The following is a 20362-nucleotide window of genomic DNA, read 5'->3' as shown; positions in this document are numbered from 1 at the left end:
GGGGGGGGGAGGGGGGGAGAGAGGGAGGGAGGGAGAGAAGGGACTTTTTACTGTGTACACTTCTATGTTTATTTTTGTAAGGAGAATGTGTTTGTGCACATATGGGTTCTTAAAAACATCAAAGTTGTAAAGAAAGGAAAGAGGAGAGGAAAGGAAAGGAAATGGAAAGGAAGGGTTAAAATGATCACCGTGCTAGTACAGGGCTCAGGTTGACTTCCGGGATCTTATCTAATTCCCTCCATGCTCTCTTGAGGGCAAGCATTTAAAGCCCCATTTTACAGATTTAAAAACTGGACCCAGCGAGATGGTACAAGCTGCTCAGGGTCACAGGCAGGGCTGCAGGCACTGACTTTTGAATTCCAACTCCAGAACACTTCTAACCTGTATGCAGGACAGTAGGCAAGGGCTGGGGGCAGGGGCTATGTTCTGAAGCAGCAGGGCAGCCTGCTGGCAGAGCCTCTGAAAAGCCCCTCCAGGAGGGAAACAAGGGAGTAAACGATGAGGGGTGAGAGAAGAGCTGATGAACTGCCGCCCCCGATAAGAATTAGACATCAAGATGAGCCACCCACTGAGTGGGATGGGGCTGCCACGTCACTCGGCAGCACGTGGGCGGGAGCCTCGCAGGGCCATGTCCCCAGCCTGAGATTTCATACCGCTCCCCTGGGGGCTGTTTGCCCCAGGCCTGGCTGAACAGTTTCCATTGCAGGGGTTCCAGGAGTGACCCCCTGCTCATTCCCTAGAGCCCTCAGTAACCGGGCGGAAATGGAATTCTAAAACCTGCAGAGCAGGGTGAATAGAACACACACTGTCAATGCTGTCAGTGCCATCACCCATTGGTTCTTTCACTGCTGCTTTGGCACCAAATGTCCAAGGGTGTGTGGAAGGCCCCAGGAAACATGGCCAGACCTCTCCAGGGACAGCCAGAAAGGCTTAGTTAATGGGGACAGACCAGAGTCTGCTGAAGGGAACAGAGGACAGAGGACGCGCACACACCTAAGCGGCACAATGGTCAGGTCTGACCCTGAGAATACACCCAGAAAAGAAGGTTTTGGCTAAATCATGGATCCCCTGTTCATCCTCACAACAGGAAGCGAACCTGCAATGCCATGAAGGCAGTGTGAGAGCTTGGATGCTGGGGGTTCTGACCCTGCTTTGCCATCTTGGCCAAGGTTCTGAACCTCTCCCAGTCTCAGTTTCTCCATCTGTAGAATGAGTGTTATTATAAATGGCTCAGATAGTGATAGCTGGATCATGGGACACATAATAATAATACAATTAAATAAATTATATCGAGTACAGGGTATCCATAAGATCTGGAAACATAGATTATTTCCAAGAAGGGACCCCAAAAAAAACCCAGAATTATTTTTTGGAGGGTGGCCCTTTGTAGTACAGGCTTTTCTCGCTAGGTAAGTGTTCTAGGAACCCACTGGCATCAGTATATCAGTTAGCATTGTTGTGAGAGGCTGCATCGTTTCAGTTCTTTTTTTTTTTGAGATTCTTTCAACGCATTTGTCCATTTCATGGTGGGTGATTTACACAAAAAACCTGTCCACACCATGCTGAGTGTTTCTGACCCAAAACAGCATGACCTCCGTGTCCTATCCTTCCTATTCACCCAGTCTTGCCCTGAGCGACTTTGTTTCCTCAGATGAAAAAAATCCTTGAAGGGAAATGTTTTGCTGATGTGGAAGAGCTGAAACAAAAAATAGCAGAAGCACTAAAAGGCATCAAAATGAATGAGTTCAAAAACTGTTTTGAGCAGTGGAAAAAGCATCTTGATAGGTGCATTACATCAAATGGAGAGTACTTTGAAGGTGACTGAAGTTTAAACATGTAAGAATAAATACACAATTGTTTATAAATAATTCTGGTTTTGGGGTCCCCCCTCATATATGTGTGTTTGTTTATATTTATTTATTCATTCACTTTGAGTGAAAATGTATGACAACATTGTGTATATCTATGTTTTCAGACTTTATGGACATCCTATGATAATAAGACTATAAGGAAAATATAATCTAGTAATAATATAATAAAATAAAACATATTAATGACCATTTCCTCAGTATAAGAGATATATCCAAGCACTTCACAGGGAGCATCTAAGTTAATGTCCACAGCAAGATCATAAGGTAGGTATTCTTATTAACCCCATTTTACAGAAATTAAGTACAGGGAGTCAAAGTCGCTTGTCTCCCTGTCAAGGTCACACAGGGAACTAACAAATCCGGTGTCAGACCCAGGTAGTCTCGCTTCGGGATGTTTGCCCATAACCTTTCCTCAACACCATTTATGTCTGCAGTGAAGGGGAAATAGAATGGAACAGCATTCAGAGACTACCAGGCATGGGGAATAGCACAGAGGAGGGGCTTAAGAAATGCACGATCTAATGAGTATTGAATTCCTGGAGGGGAGAAACCAGATCCTACTTAATCAGTACTGTAATGCACAAGCAATAGGTTGTCAGTAAATATTTGTAGGAGAGAAGGAAAATTATTATGGTACTCATTAGCCAAAGGCTGGAATCCTTGCTTCCAAAGGCTGGGCGCAGTGGTGCATATCTACGGATCTGAGCTACTCAGGAGGCTGAGGCGGGAGGATTGCTTGAGGCCAGGAGTTTAAGACCAGCCTGGGCAACATAGTGAGACCCTCCCATCTCTAATAAATAAATACATACAAACAAAATAAAAATGCTTTCCAGAAAAAAAGTCTAAGATAAATTGTAAGCTTTTCCTGGGAATATCCACGCCCTAAGATGTGTGGGGCTGCTGGAACTTGGGAGAAGGTCGTAGACCTACCAGGCCCACACCTCGACGGCACAAAACCTGAAACCCAAACTCTGAGCAGGAGGACCTAAGAACCAGGGCAGCAGAAGGGGCCTACCTTCCTCAGCGTCATTCCGCAGCGAGGCCTCCAGCAGGGCCACGCTGGCCTCGAAGGACACCTTCTTGCGACGGCCACCCGTGCTGCGCTTCCGCTCATGCTTGCGCTTGCGGTGCTGCAAGTCCTGCTCGTACTGCGCCCACTTCTTCAGCTGCTGGGCCCGGCGCTTCTGGGCGGCTCGAAGCCGCTCCAGCGTGGGCACCTTCTCCAGCAGCTGCAGCTCCGTCAGCAGGTCCACGTGACTGGCCATGGCCACCACCCTCCCCACGCCCTGGCTGGGGGCTAGCGCGGAGCGCTGAGGGCCTGGGGAGTGCGGGGCCTCCTCTGCGGCTGGAGCCTCATGGTGGAGCCTGGGGCAGAGAGGGAAACAGAGGGACACGCGGGTCAGGCTCAGAGACGCAGATCTGATGATGTCACCCCACAGCCCATGTTCAAACCCTTTGGAGGTTTCCGCTCCGTGGCTAATCGGACTAAAGTACAAATCCTTACAGTGACCTGCAAGTACCAGCAAGGTCTGGCTGTACTGGCTGTGCTCTCTACTCATGTGGCTATTCTAATTTAATTAATCACGTTTTTTAAAAAACAGAGATGGGAGTCTCACTATTTTGCCCAGACTGCTCTCAAACTCCTGGCCTCAAGAGATTTTTCCAGCCGGGCTCGGTTGGTCAGCCTGTAATCCCGCACTTTGGGAGGCTGAGGTGAGTGGATTGCCTGAGTCCGCGAGTTTGAGACCCGCCTGGGCAACTTTACGAGACCTCATCTCTACAATAAATCAAAAAATTAGCCGGATGTGGTAGTGTGCGCCTATAGTTCAAGCTACTTGGAAGGCTGAGACAGAAGGATCACTGGAGTCCAGCTGGTCAACACTGGGGTAGCTGTGAGTATGCCACAGCACTCCAGCCTGAGCCACAGAGTGAGACGCCAACTCAAAAAAAAAAAAGTTATGTTGTTATAACATATGCATGAGCTTATTGCTTTTTAAAGGAATTAATATTATTTTTATTAAAAATTTCTCAGTATTCATTTATAATATGACAAATATTAACAGATATAAGCTACATAAACAGAAGCACTTTGGAATCCTCAATTTAAGGAAATAGATTCTAAGTCCTAAAAGTTTGAAAACTACTGGAACCTAGAAAATCTTAAAGTTTCTCTCTTTGGATGACTTTAACACACACACACACACACACACACCACACACACACACACACACACACACACACACTTCTTGCTTATGTCCTAGAAACATGAGGTCAACAAAATTTCAGAGTCAGAAGCCAGCTAGCCTTCATGTCAGCACAGACCTTATGGATCTCAGACTAAGAGGGAAAGGGTCTTGGGACAATCACCTACCTAAATCTTTTGTTCCACCTGCAAAATGTTCTACTCACTTCCCAGAAGTTACAGGGTATTCAAGGAATAAAAAGAGCTGGCAGCCGGGCATAATGGCTCACACCTGTAATCCCAGCACTTTGGGAGGTAGAGGCAAGAGGATTGCCTGAGCCCAGGGGTTTGAGACCAGTCTGGGCAACTTGACAAAACCTCATCTTTATAATAAAATTTTTAAAAATAGCTGGGCATGGTGACGTGCACTTTTAGTCCCAGCTATTTGGAAGACTGAGGCAGAAGGATGGCCCGAGTCCTGCAGATGGAGGCCGCTGTAGTCATGGGTGTGCCACTGCACTCCAGTCTGGGTGACAGTGAGACTCCGACTCAAAAAAAAAAAAAAGTTAAAACACCTAACAGCAAAAAGCCTCGAGCTTGGAGCAGAGGGGCAGGACACTGTAATTACAACACATCTGTGAACCGCAGGCAAGGCTGGTGGTGGAATGGCAGGCAACAGGAAAGGACTGGCACGATTCTACTCTGTGTAATGTGGAAATACCTACTGTCTCAGAGAGAATCAGGATGGACCAGCTCCAGGAAGTGCTGTGGACCTCCGGGGTCCCCTCCTCACCCCGCCTCTCTGAACACATTTCATCAGGAAGCTGAAGACCAGGATTCTGGCCGAAAACCTCAAGGCTCAGGTGGATTCTCACAGGTCTTCAGGCTTCTGCCACCTCTGGGAATGGAGGGTTAATAGGCAAAGTGGGGCAGGGGTTGGCTTGGCCAAGCTCTCAGGGTAAAGGTCCCTGTGTCTGACTTCAAGCATAAATAAGCCAATGGCCAGGCTCAGCAGGAAACAAGACAGCTGGCTTTGGTTGCCTTTTGTTTGATTTGAATGCCTTGAAACGTGTTTTAAATTAATTAATTAAACTTTTTATTTTGAAATTATTGTAGAGTCACACACAATTGTGACAAATACAAGAGGGGGCCCCCCCAAAAAAATCTGGATATATTTTTTGGAGGGTGGGCCCCTTGGATTATAGGCTTCCCCTACTGGATAAGTGCTAGGAATCTGTCAGCATCAGTGTATCAGCTAGCGTAGTTGGGAGAGGCTTCAGGGAATTTTTTTTAGAGATTCTTTCAACAGGTTTGCCCATTTCATGGTGAGTGATTTACGAGTGCACTTGCCCACACCATGCGGAGTGTTTAGCAGTTTCTAACCAAAAACGGCATGACCCCCACACCTCTCTATTCACCCAATCTCACCCCGAGCAATTTTTTTTCATTGATAAAAAAAGTTCTAAAAGGAAATGTTTTGCTGATGTGGAAGAGATGAAACAGAAAACGAAAGAAGCACTAAAAGACATTAAAATTGATGAACTTGCCCAGGCACGGTGGCTAACACCTGTAATCCCAGCACATTGGGAGGCGGAGGTGAGAGGATCGCCCGAGCCCAGGGGTTCAAGACCAGCCTGGGCAACTTGGAGAGACATCATCTCTAAAATAAATTTAAAAATTAGTAGCACGTGCTGTAGCTTGTGTCTATAATTCCAGCTACTTGGAAGGCTGAGGTGAAAGGATCACCTGAGCCTAGCAGGCCAAGGCTGCAGTAGCTGTGAGAATGCCACTGCACTCCCACCTGGGCAACAGAGTGAGAATACAACTCAAGAATAAAAAAAGACGAGTTCAAAAACTGTTTTGAGCAGTGGAAAAAGCAGCTTGATAGGTGTATTGTAGTAAACAGAGAGTACTTTGAAGGTGACTGAAGTTTAAACATGTAAGAATAAATACACAATTTTTATAGATTCCATTTTTTGGTCCCCCCCTCGTAATACAGAGGGATCCTGTGTACACCTCACCCAGTTTATCCAAACAGCAGTACAAAATCACAGCCAGGAACCTGACATTGATACAATCTGCCAAACTTACTAGATTTCCCCACTCTTGCAGGTACTGTTTGGATGTGTGTGTTTCATTTTATGCAATTTCATCACATATCTATCGTCACAGTCAAGATCCAAGCAGCTCCACCACAAGGATCCTTGTCTTCCTCACTCAGAACCACACCCATCTCCTTCCCTAAGCCTCCCTCCAACCTACTCCTGTCCCTGCCTTGGCAATTAATAATCTGTTCCTCATCTCTAGAATTTTATCATTTCAAAAAGTGTTATATAAATAGAACCAGAGAGCAGGTAACCTGTGGGGACTGGCTTAGTGCTGAATAGTATTGCATTTTACGGATGGTCCCAATTTGCTTAACTATTCATCTATTAAAGACCATCTGGCTAGGTGCAGTGGCCCACACCTGTAATCCCAGCACTTTGGGAGGTAGCGGTAGGAGGATTGCTTGAGCCCAAGAGTTTGACACCAGCCTGGGCAACATAGTGAGACCCCATCTCTATACAAAAATTAAAAAAAGTTTGAGTTGTTTCCAGTTTGGGGTTATTAAGTTCAATTACAGGTTTTTGTGTTCGTTTTTGTTTCCTAGGGGCAAATGCCTCAAGGGTACAACTGATGAACCATATGGTAACTGCGTGTTTGGTTATAAAAGAAACTGTTAAATTGCTCTCCAGAGTGGCTGGCTGGACCAGTTTTTATTCCCTCCAGCGATGTATGAGTGATCCAGTTCCTCTGACAGCATTTAGTATTATCACTGCTTTCTATTTTAGCCATTTAGAGAGATATTTGGCTGCTTTTTGAGGAGTAAGGAGTTCAAACTCACAACAGGCATCATGATAGCCAGGCCTCACCGGTAGCTAGCAAACTATGTGTTTATTTCACCCCACTTCCTCACATGAGCAAAAACATTTGATGAACACCTGTTCTGTGAAAAGCCCTGATTCAGAGATGTATCTTCTGGGAAGTCTCTGTCTGTCTGTCAGTCTATCTGCAAATCCTTTTAATTCTTCTATTTAATTCTTCCAATAACCTAATCAAATAGATATTATTATCATGCCCATTTTCCAGATAATAAAACTGAGGGACAGAGAGATTAAGTTAATGTACCCAACATCATATACCTAGAAAATGGAACAGTCAGTCTGCCTGGGGTTATTATCAAAGGCCTTCCAGAGTACAGGACAACTGATCTAAATCTCAAAGAATGAGTATGAGGATGAGTTGCCTGGGTGAGAGGAGTTGAAAGGGAGTCTGTCAGTGTTCAAAGGCATGCAGAGGAGCTGACCACAATGGAGGGAATTCCAGAAACCAACACAGAAACATGGCTCCAAGAGGCATGGCTAGCCTAGCCCAAAGGGGACAGAGAAGTCTTGGGGACAGTGATGAGCCACCTGTGGCTGTGGCCAAGCTTAGCCAGAAAGCTCCTTGTGATCCACATCATGTGTGTTGGTTTGTTTAATTTTGGTCCACACCATGCTTTGCAATATTTTATTTCATTGCTAAGATTTAAAATTTGTAGAATTTATTTTCAACATCGGGTTTTCAGCTTCCTTAGAACATCTCAGTGTCTGGCCATGCTGGGCTCACATTGCAACCATCAATGGGTGCAGAGCAGGGCTGCCCCCTTTAGATGGGGAACACACCCTCTCATTTGCCAGAGTCCCCATTACTCTATTATACCCTCCTAACCTCCTTAACTGACATCACTTGCCAGCTCCTGTTTGAGTCTGCAATTCCTGACTTAGGCAAAATCGAGACAGCAGTCTCCAACCATCCAGAGCTCCCATCTGTACAAGAAAGGGAAGATAGTCTGTGAGTCTCCCCAGCACACAGCAGGACCAGGGGCCGGGGAAGCAGTTACGTGCACTCAAAGAACAGACACCTGGTCTGTAGTGCTGTCCAGCATGCAATTGAACAAAGGTGCTCATGGTCAGTGGCTGTCTCAGGAGGTCGCAGTTTCCCTGTCACTCACTGGAGGATAAAATTTCCCCTGGTGTCAACCTAACCTAAGTATTCTGTGAGATTTCTCTCAGCACTAAGATTCTGTACAATTACTCATTTCTTTGTTTTTATTACTGATCACTTCCAAGTGGGAGGTACCAAGAACATGCTAAAAGTGAAGGAAAGAATGATGGTACCAATCATGTACACTGTTAAAGAACTTTATCCCTTTCAAAGAACTTTCCCTCCCTTCCTCTCTGCCAAGTGCTTCCCTAAATGTAGAAACAGAATTCATCCCATGGAAATTTTCAAAAGTAGGGGACAAGGTTTAATATAGCAGGGGCCTACACAGAAAGCAAGGTATATACTCTTTTTACTTTCTTTTTAATCTTGCAGACTTCCTCCAGAAGAAAGTGTCAGTCTCTTGCTAATAGGCCCTTACACATCTTTATAACCATGCTGATCTTCTTTGTAAACAAAGAGTAAGCAAGCCTCAGGCTCCTGGCCTCAGGCAAGCAACTATATCCAAGATAGAATGCCGTAATGCTGATTTGTTTCCTGTGGATTTGTTTTCACAGTTACTGTTTATTTATGGTAGTGATATAAACTTTCTTTTTTAAATAAATTATTCTGGTGGAAAACTAGCAAGTTGGTAGTAAAGAAAAACTTAATAATGATGGTATTTAGTGTTGGCAACAACTAGAACTGACTGACATTTGGGAAACCCATCTTGCCAGTGATCCTCATGACAACAATCTTATAAGAGAAGCAGTCATATGAACTCATTGTTTCATTTGGCAAATATTTACGAAGTGCCTATTGCATGCCAGGACTAGACTCAGGACTCAGGATACAGAAGGGTAAAAGACAGAGATGGTCCCTATCCAGTGGAGGGAAGACAAGCCGGCACAAGGGAGTGGGTGACATGCTCCAAGGACACAGAGGCTGAGCAGTAACTAAACCTGGGAGCCTGACTCCCAGTGCAGTGCTCCCTCTATGGGTCCCAAAGTAGCAGGTCCCAGGCAGACAGAAGGCATCACTGCAGTGCTCTCCCGGCTCTCGGCAAAGGAATTAAGGGCAGTTGCCCAGCCCCCTGGAGAAGGGTGAGGACAATGTCTCCCAAGGGCCAACAAAAGGGGCCAGAGCACATTTTCTCTGGTTTGGCTCCCTCTACCAGCCCCTCCCACCTTGCCTCTCCAGGTTCCCTGGAGCTGGGACTCGAGGACAGCTCCCTCTTGATTACTGGTTTTCAGGTGACCTAGTTTCCCCCAATAGACCCACACAGCTCCTCCCACCCCCTTCTGAGAAAACCCTGCTTGGTCTAATTAAAGAATTGCTGTGGTGCTGCTAACACAGCAGCTGGGCAGCCCCCAAGACAGGGCATTGGCCTAGGTGCAAGAGCAGCCTACAGCAGCCATGGCTCCAAGGGGCAGTGGACTAGACTACTCGTGAGACTTGAGCACACCTGTCTACACTCCTAGAGAAAGCTCCATATACTGATGGGAACACAACCCAAACTGCCAGGACCTGGGAGAGCAACGGCTGTCATCAACACTTAAAGAGGATCCCCAAGGAAGACCTCATTTGGAGGAAAAGCAGCTCTGTGGAGATATAGTAAGCCTAGCATTGTGGGAATTTCCAGACGGACTGTTCTGCAGAGAACCAGACATGTGGGACCACAAGTCAACAGAGTGGCTGGGTTGGCAAGAGGCCTGCAGTGGAGGGGTCTGCAGAGGCCAGGTCAGATGAGGTCATCCAGGAAGTATTTGATGTGAGAAGAGAAATCAGAGTCGAGGGGAAATAGGGTGGGGTGCTGAATTTTTTCAACATCTGGGTAGATGAACAAAAATAGCTTGATTGTGGCCAGCAGGAAGTTTGAGGCTAAGGCACTTGACCCTCAGTGAAGCAGGAACAGGCTGTTGAGGTATCCTCATCTCTCCCCCAGAGCCTTGATTTAACCTCTGTTGCTTGACAAAGTCTGAACTAGATTTCTCTTGCTGCACGCAAAGGGAAAAACTGAGGCTCAGCTCCAGAAGGCTGACACTTGGGCTGAAGGGCAAGGAAGCATGCCAGGGCTTGGATGGAGAGGTGGAGTCATGGGGATGGGCAGGATATACTAGAAAATCCCTCATACCCCCCAAAAAAACTAAAAGGAAAGAAGACTATTATTACAGCAATATTATTTTGGGAAGAAACATACCTCACGGAAAACAAGAGAGGCACTAATTTGATGATGATCTGTGTACTGCCCCATAATCACTTGGTGCTGGACTCTGATTGGCCAGAGCCTGTCAGCAATGGCCTAAACTCAGCCACAGTGATTGGTTCAGAGGTAGGACTGTGTCCTCAGTTGGCCCAATCAGAAGCTCTCTCTTCCATCACTGTGAACTGGAAGCATGAAGCCAGGTGCTCCTGGAAGCCATGTGGCCACCATCCATGCAGGAAGCTGGTCTTTGGACAAAGCCAAAACTTGGCAGTCACAGGAGGAAAGCAGGGTCTTTTAACTAAGGGGGCTCAGGACTTCAGCTATACAAGCCAACAAAATTTCCTTTATTATTTAAGCCAATTGAATTGGATTTTGTTACCTGTGGCCAAAATCACCCTAACAACATTGATGCTTTTGGAGATGTAAAAATAGGGACTCCAGAAGGAACTGTTGCTTGTAGCAATATGAGTGCCTTTTGCTGAGGTATATTACCAGATATCACCATTCCCAGCCCTTCAGGCCCAAGGTGAAGGCCAGTTTTGAGGATGGGTGAGAGGGTCAAAGCCAGATTTCCACAGAAGCCCTGCCCACTGAGATGGGAGCAGGGGGCCACTGCCTCTGACTCCTTAATTTCAAGGGAGCAGCTGGTTGACACATCTTTGGACTTGAGCCTAGGGCCTTGAAAAAAAAACACCACCAAGGAAGGTGAATTCAAATTGAAGAGACTTTAAAATATGAGTCAGAAAGTGTTTCAAAGTTCACACTGTTAAGAAAATGTGAAGATTTGTTTTCTTGTTCTTCAACTATTCTTCTCTGCACAATATTGGCAGCAGTCTGGAGGAAGGCTATGGGAGGCTTTCTCCTTGTACTTCCTGTACTGTTGAGCACGAGGGAAAAAAGAAAACAAAACAAACAGCAATGGCTTTCCTACTCCTCCGATATCCCTTGGGACCTACTTTCTCTCCTAAAGGATGCACACCTCCGCCCTTCCACCCCACACTTCTTTGAATCATAGCATCATTTTTTTTTTCCAGCATAAAGATGCTTTACTCATGAGCAAAGAGACTTCTGGGGCCCTTGGTGCTCCAAATACCTGAATTAGAGGTCACCCTCGTCCCCCAATCCCATTCTCATGGGATTTTGTGGACTGACTGTCCTACTCCTGCCAGGATGAACCTTCTAGACTTTGGGAACAGTCATTGTAGACACACCTCCTGGTTTTAAACCTGTTTTAGAAACTCAGGTCCCCATGGGCCTGCTCCTTAACTCCAATTCTCCCAGTTGTGCTCTTTCGTTCAGATCTCTCAGTGGTGGCCCTGGGCATGGTCCTGACTTGTCACTGTCCCCTGAAACCCATTTACTATAATCCAATTTGGTAGTACAGGATTAGGAAGGCGGATTCACAACCACAAGTTCAACAAGAACAAAGACTGATCAAACAACAAATGCATCTTGAGCCCTCTCAGGGAAAGAATCATGTCTAGTTGGCGTCTGTCTCAACTGGCTGGGCCGTATTGGGAGCAGAGGACCACATGTTAACCAAAGCCATCAGGGAAAAGATCAGCTTCATTCGAAGCCTCTAGAGGGCAGAGCTGGGATCATGCACAGGCAACAGGAAGAAGTAAGATCAGCGTGGCAGGAGGAGAAACTGCCCAATGTTGATAGTTCAACAAAGCCCAGCGTGGCCACAATGCTGGGGTCCCCACCACCAGGAACTCCATGGTCACTCATGAGGCTGCTGAGAGGGTCCATGCTCGCTGGAAGGTGGGGCTGGCCCCGTGGGCCCTAGTCCTGGCCTGGTGGGAAGATCATCATATTGAGAGTAAGCACTCTCTCATGCATATCTGCAGCCCAACCTTTGGTAACCACCAGGCTAAACAGCGTGCAAGGACCACTCCAAGCAGATATTGATGGATGTTTTGGATTGGTATCCCTGTGAAGGTAAGATTCTCAGGCTCAGTTCCAAGGAAACTTCAAAGAGATCACAGTTCAAACAGGAAAGTAACACCCACGGACACATCAGTCTTCCACGCGGGGCTTCTCCACATGAACCTGAACCCTGAGAGGCCCACACGCTTGTGAATAAGTATGAGGAAGACTCCAGGGAACAGCCACAAAGGTGCTAAGGACAGGGGCACACACAAAGCTGACATGATGTCTACAAACACATTAGTCAGTCACAGTTACAGTGCTCAACCAAGCAGTCAATCTTCTAAAGAAGCTTATGGAGCCAGTTGGGATAGCTTATGTCTATAATTCCAGGATTTGGGGAGGTGGAGATGAGAGGATTGCCAGAGCCCAGAGGTTCAAGACTAGCCTGGGCAACTTGGCAAGACCTCGTCTCTACAATAAGTCAAAAAACTAGCCAGGCCTGGCAGCACATGCCTGTAGTTCTAGCTACTTGGAAGGCTGAGATGGAAGGATTTCCTGAGCCCAGTGGGTCAAGGATGTGGTGGCCGTGAGAGTGCCACACACTCCAGCCTGGACAACAGAGTGAGATTCTGATTCAAAGAAAAAAAAAAGAAGAAGAAGCAGAAGCAGCAGCAGCTTATATAATAGCTAAGCACGGGGAAATGGGAGTCAAATTACAGCTTCTTCAGGTTTGGGGGAGTGTGGTCCACCCCCTCCTTCTACTGGGAGATTAAAAACTCGCTTAGCAGTTGGAGGGATCATTTTCCAAAGGAGGCCACCTGTGGTCACAGAACACCCTCCTGGGTTACACAGCTGTTAAGCAGGGGATGGCTCTTCACATCCACTGGGTCTGGTGTGGCCTCTGTCTCCTCTGCTTTTCTCTCTCAGCATGACATCTTTGACCAAGCTTTCCTTCCTGGACTAAGCCTCAGGTTGTTAGTGGCCACTTGAAGTGCTATGAAGAGAGGGATTACAAAGCGCACGTGATAACAGGAAGAAAGGGGACGTGGTAGCACCATCCTACATCTTGCTGCCTGAATTGAGTCCAGGGTTTGCCTTCACCCCACTGATTAAAATCCTGTAGTCTTAAACACAAACATCTAGAAAGTTATCAGACTGGGTGGGAAGAACCCCTCAAGTCCCAGGGAATCATCCAAACAACAACAAAAATTCACCATAGCCTCAGTGGTAAACAAGCATGACAAAAATCCCAGGTTTTAACAGGAATTTCTCCCATAACCTACCCTAGGGGTAGAAGGAAGAACTGTACTTCAGGCTATTAAGCTCATTGGATCCAGATTCTAGGATGCTGTCTTGAGCCAACGCAAGCGGAGGAGGGCAGCCCCTGCAGCTCTCCCAAAGCAGACCCTGGAGTGTGGGGAAACAGCATGCTGTTGGTTCTTGGATGGGGTCCATTCTTGAAGCAGGGACAAGGGCACTGCTACCAACCCTCATGGTTCTCCATCCAGATCCCGGGATCACTGTCTCATCCACTCCAAGCATCTTAGGCTCTGCATCATTGCCAGCATGAAGGAGGAAGGGGACCATGGTTTGCTCCCTAAAAAGACCCCACCCTCCACTACAGAGACCTCAAAAAGGGAAGAGAGGGAAGACTCTCTCCTAACAAGAGAGTCTTCCCTTTTAAGTCCATGACCTTCTTAGCCAATTAGAAAGAAGCTGGGATGGGAATTTTTAAAAGCTTTTCATACAGTTTCTTCACTGTGGTTTAGAGATAAATTCCAAGGAAACAAGGATGATGAAAAGCAGAGTTGACTTATAAGTGGACCTTGAACAACTATCATAATACTATAAGAAAAGGATTGACAGCAGAAGGAAACTGTGGGGGTGGAAGGCGTCAGGGAGATGGGATTGGCAGTAGTGGAAATCTGCCTAGGGAAGGGGGAGGCACACCTCATCAACAAGGGTACCTGCACAATGAATATTTGTATACCTAACCCTGAATTGTACCCCACAATATTAAAATTAAAAAAAAGAAAAAGAAAAGCAGAGTTGAACTTGAAGGAGGAAGTCCCAACCTGGAGGAAGAAAGACTAAGACGGGGAAAGGAAAGGGCCATGAACACAGAGAGCACATTCTCATTAACTGCACACTATGGGCTTGAGACTGCATTCAAACCCAGGTCTGGCTAACTCCAAACCCTGCGCACATAAAAAGCAGGAGGCCCAGGACAGTGGCTCAGTAATCCCAGCACTTTGGGAGGCCAAGGCAAAAGGACTGCTTGAGCCCAGGAGTTCAAAACTACCCTGGGCAACATGGCGAGACCTCATCTCCACAAAAAGTATTAAAAATTAGCCAGGCTTGTGGTGCACACCTGCAGTCCCAGCTACTTGGGAGGCTGAGATGGAAGAATCACCTGAGCCCAGAAGGTTGAGGTTGCAGTGAGCTGCGATTATGCCACTAAGCTTCAGTCTGGGAGATGAAGTGAAACTCTGGCTCAAAAAAAAAAAGCAGAAGGAGAAGAAGGAACTAGAAAAATCTCTAAAAGAAAATCTAAAATCTCTAAAGTGTGTTAGAAGATCTTCCATATGAAATGCAAGAGGATTTCAGAAAACCTATGACATTAGTGACCAGGGAGATAAGAGGCCATTTTGGTTACCAAACCAGACAGACCAACTTATAGTAGATCAAGTACTTGCTGAAGTCAGTATAGAGTAAAACATATGCTTAATGACACTAGAGGTAAGCATCGCAGAACCTATAAACTAGGTACATTAAACGAACCCAGAGACAAAGAATGCCAGGTTATAATGGCAGCTTCAGTGCCCAGCACATCTTCTACCTGCCAAGTTCTGTGATGTGGCATTGTCCCCACTTCAGAGAGAAGAAAACTGGGACTCAGAAGGCTAAGGAACTCATAAGTAGGGCTGATATTCCAGTTGTTTGTGGTTGGCATCACTTCTGATTGGTCTGGCATGTTTTGATTGGTCAGTGCCTATGCCATTTATTAAGTACTTTTAATATCCCCCCACCTGAAAATAAAATACAACATATCAGACAGGGAAGATGACCCACTGAGGCATGATTGGGGGCAAGGAGAGGAGTCCTTGAAGGAAAGCAAATGAAGCCTATGCAGAGAAAGGATAAATGATTAAAGTCATTGCTTCCCTTTCTGCTGGGGCTATCATCATTTTGGGGGGCTTGGGTGGAAAATGTATCTCAACCTCAATTTCATAAAATCTCCCTTCCAAGCCACTATGGGCTCAGCACCCCATGGCTGTTCCTTTTTTGGTGAGCACTTTCTCACTTTCACTTCGCCCAATAGCTCCCAAACCAGATTCATAACAGCAGCTGGCCTCTCTCCTCTCCTTTCCTAAAGATGAAACTGTTGGAATAAATCAGAAAGTTTCAAGATGCTCTACATTTTGGTAAATGAAGCTTCTATCTAATACACAGATTTTAAAGTCTCTGTACTGATTTGTGACCTTCTGGGTCACCATGCAGAGAAGTAAGCTGCTGTAGACTGCCGGTACAAAACCACTTCTGTTCCTCCCCTCTTTGATCTCCAGCGAGAGTTCCTTCACTTTGATTCCCACCCCTTGTGTGTACAGAACTCCACATACCTCTGCTTCCCTTATGACCGACTTTATTTCCTTTGAACATGGCAACTTCTCCATAAGCCGTAAGTCCCATTCCATGAAAGTGGTGTTACTATCACAACTGAATTGATCTCCTCATGTTAAAATCAGGTTCACTTTGGTAACCACTTTGGTCTATACTCAGCTATCTGGAGTCCTATTTTATGCCAATCCTCTGACTCAACAAATTTTGAACACCCTATTTCATACCTGATGTCAACAACAAGTAACTACTAGTTTCAGGGGTTTTTTTTCCTGGCAATTTTCTCTGCTAATTCACTTCCATTTTTAATTTAAAGTCTTGTTTATTTAGCTAATAAACAAATATTTATTGCTATCTGCCATATGCTAGGCAATAAGGGTGTCTCTGAGGATCCCTTAATGAGCAAAACCATTGGTCAGAAACCTTCTGCTTCTACTAACAGCAGAGTAGCTCTTCTTGGACTAAACTTCCCACATAAAACTATTATGAACTCTTGAAAGAAAAAAAAACTATCAGAAGACACTAAATTTGCTCAATCATGAGGAGGCAGAAAGTAGAGGGCTGTCAACACTTGAAAGAACAAAATAGCACTAGTCGCCTAGACTTTTGAGTTTTTATAGTTTTTTACCTGAGGGAAGCCCTCAGTCGATGCTATACTTGGTGGATAAAACTTGGTTAGAAAACTTCTCTCCTACTATTTGAGGAATTAGAGAACAGAGGTCAGATAACCACTGCTGGAAAGGGAAGAGAGATATCGCGAAACAAAATCAGAGTGTCACAGAATAATAGCCCCAAATTCTGAATATTACTGTGCCCAAATCTCCCTGAATAATGTATGTACAGGGCAGACTTTAAGCAGTTTAACAAAAGCTAAAAGAACTGAACAAAAATTTCAGATGTTGCCCACCCAAGAGAGACTGACACTGGAGTTCAAGTTGGTCAAGTTAACCATCTGGTTTTTTTTTTAAGAAAATCAATACATTAGAAACACAATAGAATCCAGAGACTATTCAAGTTTCATTCATAAAATTCAAAATGTAATAAAAAGTTACTAGACAAATTTTTAAAAAGCAACAAGAAAATGTGACCCAAACTCAAGAAAAAAGGCATTCAATCAAGACCAATCTCAAGATGACCTAGGTGTTGGAATTAACAGATAAGAATTTAAAGCAGGTCACACAACTTTACTCAAGGATTTAAAGGTAATTATGCTTGTAATAAATGAACAGATAGGAAATCTTAGCTAAAACATAGAAATGACAAAGAAAAGAACCAAAACTACTAATCAGTTCAGCTAAATTCTGACACCTTCATCTGCATCCATGTGAGTTGTACTTCTCACTAGAGACAGTTACAAAATTCTGATATTTATTTCAATGACCATTTTTTAGTACCTTCCAAGTGCCAGGTCCTGGGCAGGCTTTGGGGAGCAAAAAAGGGACACAAAATCATAAACTCTGATCCCAAAAACTAGATCTTTTCCTCTGACAAAATCTGTATAGTCACTTCTTTATACTATTCACTTCTCATGTTTTCCCATCTCTTTTAGGTCTTAAGTTATAAAAGAGAGTGAAGGCTTGCTGTGGCCTCTTTCCAGAGCTGCATGGTGCTTCAAGTTAGTTTCCAGGTCACTCCTGATGGAGCCATTTGCCCCACACCAAGCACACAGAGATGAGGGGCAGGCTGTCAGGTCTGATACACCTGAACATTCTTCCTCCACTGCAAAAATGTCCTCCACTGGCCAACCAGCCAGGTCAGTTATATAAAAAAACTCTGGGTACAGACACCACAGGGAGTCAACAGGGAGGCACTCACCATTATAAAACCTCTCTCCCCAGTTCCACTTTGCTTTTTCAAAAGCCTGCTAGGAAAGAGATTCTCAAACTTGGCATTGGAATTATTTTGCGTGAAATACTGGGAATATACATTAAGGTCACTAGAAATGGGCATTTTTTTTAAAAGGACAGAAAATGCCAACTGTTGGCAAGAATTCTCATAATGCTGAGTGGAAATATAAATTGATACAACCACTTTTTTTTTTTTTTTTTGAGTTGGAGTCTCACTCTGTCTCCCAGACTGGAGTGCAGTGGCACACTCCTGGCCACTGCAGCCTCAACCTTCTGGGCTCTGGCGATCTTTCCATCTCAGTCTTCCAAGTAGCCAGAACTACAGGTGCGCACTACCACACCCAGCTATTTTTTTTTTTAATGTATTGTAGAGACGAGGTCTCACCAAGTTGCCCAGGTGGGTACAACCACTTTTTTAAACTTCTCAGCAATATCTTGCAAAGTTGAGCATATACATGCCCTATAATCCAGTAATTTCATTCCTAGAATTATACCCAACAGAAATTTCTGTAGACATTCACTAAAAGGCATTCACGGGAATGTTAACAGTACTATTTGTAATGGACCTGAAGCATAAACAAGTCAGAATGACCACCAACAGCAGTTTGGGGGGAAAATGATATATTCACACAACGGAACATTGTACAGCAATGAAAATGAACAATATGCAATGATACACAAGGATGTGGATGACTCTCACAATGCTAACTAAAATAAGCCAAACACACACAAAAAGGTATACTAGGTAGTTCCATTTTTGTAAAATTTTACTACAGGCAAAACTACTCTATGCAGTTTCAAGGTGGGGGTGGCTGGAAAGAGACATGAGGGGGCTTCTATTGTGCTGGCGACATTCTGTGTCTTGAGCAGGGGTGGGCTATGAGGGCATGTTCCATTTGTAAAAAATTCATTCACTTACGATTTATTCATTTTTCTGTATTTGTTTTTCCATAAAACATCATTAAAATAAAAAATAAAAACACTGATGTCTGGGTCCCACCTCAACAGATTCTGGTTTAATTGGTCTGGAGTACAGCCAGGAATTGAAATTTTTAAAAGCTCCCCAGGTGGGTCTAATATGCATCCAAGAACCCCTGTGTCAGAACTTGGCCAGTCTCCTTACTATTTCTTGGAGCAGAAAGTGCTGCTGCTTCTCTAGAAAGTCTAAAAGCAGGATGTTTTTGGGAGAACACAAGCAGCACTAGAGGATGTTAATAGGCATTACATGGGAAAAAGGCTTCCAGGGTTGATAGGTAACTTTTTTTTTTGAGATGGGGGTCTCACTATGCTGTCCAGGTCGGTCTCGAATTCCTGGGCTCAAGCAATCCTCCAGCCTCGATATCCCAAGTAGCTGGGATTACAGGTGCGAGACACCTTGCCTGGCTAGTAATATATATCTTTATTACAATCTCCAACTATTATTGAACTTTCAGTACATTCCTAGAGCTGAGCTGAGTGCTTTAGCTACACTAACTCACTTGATTCTTACAAGTCTATGAGAAAGGTAGTATCGATCCCCATTTTACAGAAGAGTAAACTAAAGTTCGGTGAGGTTAAATAATTGCCCAACATCCCACAACCAGTAAGCAACAGGGCTAGGATTCAAATCCAGATTGACTTTGACATTGAAGCCAATGTTCTTGACCACTATTCTAAACTATCTCACAACTAGGAAGTGGCAGGGCTACGATGTGAATGTATTATAGATAGATTTATCTATACATTATCACAGTCCATGAAGTTTTCACTCCATCATACTTACCACCTCACAGTCACGCATGCTGCTCGATGGGTGGCAATACTCTTCTTTCTCTACACCTGGCAAACTCCTCTTGTTCTTTGAGAGGCTGCTCAAGTACTGTGATGACAACATCTATCATCTCTTAAGTGCTTTCCAGGCACCATGTTCAGCACTTGCCTTGCCTCATCTCATTTAGACAATATTGTCTCAGATGATCATACCCCTTTCTAAAGGGACCTATTCTTCTTGGGCAGGAGGTCCATTTACAAGTCACTCACTCATTCACTGAACACCCATGCTATGCGTCTCCTCCCCCAGGGCCTGTTCACAGCACACCTGCTGGTAACCCCTGGGGTAAATAGCCTATTCATGCTACCCACATCCAACCTCTGTGAGCTCCAAGGTTGCAAATTTGTAAAGCCCGCCCCCTGCTCCCATGCTCCCACTCTTTCTGGACTAATGTGCAGGTCTACCCAGGTATGAGAGAGCAGGAATCGGTGCCAGCTGCAAACTCAGCTGGGTTTCTACACAGGCTCCCTCAAACATGTCCTATTAGTAAACTTGGAAACCAAAGAGACAATAGTAAGATTACTCAACCCTTCCTAACTTCCCACCCCTTCTGCTAACCCCACTCAGGGTAAGCAGCATGACTTCTCTGCTTCTAATCAAGTTGTTTTCTTTTGAGAATTTCAAGTGCCCCACCCCACTCTGGGGCATAGTGCATACTGTATTCTATGAATTCATTTGTAATATTCATGAAGATAGAGCTTATCGAATAAAAGTTAGCTAAGCTTATGTATTCCTCTAGCACAACTTTGACCCTTGCTGTTTTTTGCTCTCGTTTCATTTGTCCAAGTGTGTGCCAGTTCCAGGAGACAGGATCAACCTAAGGGCAGAGACTGGTTTCATTTAATTTTATATCTTTAATTGCAAGCATAAGGCCAAGTAAAATGTAGTCGCTGAATAGTTAACAATCATTATGGAGACATAGCCAAAGGGTCATAAAATCTGAAAATTACTGCA

The 20362-nt window shown here is 44.9% G+C and overlaps 1 protein-coding gene across 1 annotated transcript in view; it reads right to left on the bottom strand.

The window, feature by feature from the left end:
* The window catches only part of LOC103258855 (protein phosphatase 1 regulatory inhibitor subunit 16B-like), a gene marked incomplete at its 3' end in the record, with an annotated part of 77248 nt that extends 57649 nt beyond the window's left edge, over nucleotides 1-19599 (bottom strand). Inside the window, 2 exon segments of the mRNA XM_008056533.2 lie at nucleotides 2887-3236; nucleotides 19361-19599. Coding sequence (XP_008054724.1) covers nucleotides 2887-3136 — 250 coding nt within the window.
* Nucleotides 19600-20362: the final 763 nt, after the last annotated feature.

Source organism: Carlito syrichta, unplaced genomic scaffold, assembly GCF_000164805.1.
Source record: "Carlito syrichta isolate Samal-C Ts95f unplaced genomic scaffold, Tarsius_syrichta-2.0.1 Scaffold302386, whole genome shotgun sequence".
Lineage (NCBI taxonomy): Eukaryota > Metazoa > Chordata > Mammalia > Primates > Tarsiidae > Carlito > Carlito syrichta.
Note: the sequence above shows the minus strand (reverse complement) of the source record. Positions and strands in the feature narration are given on the sequence as shown.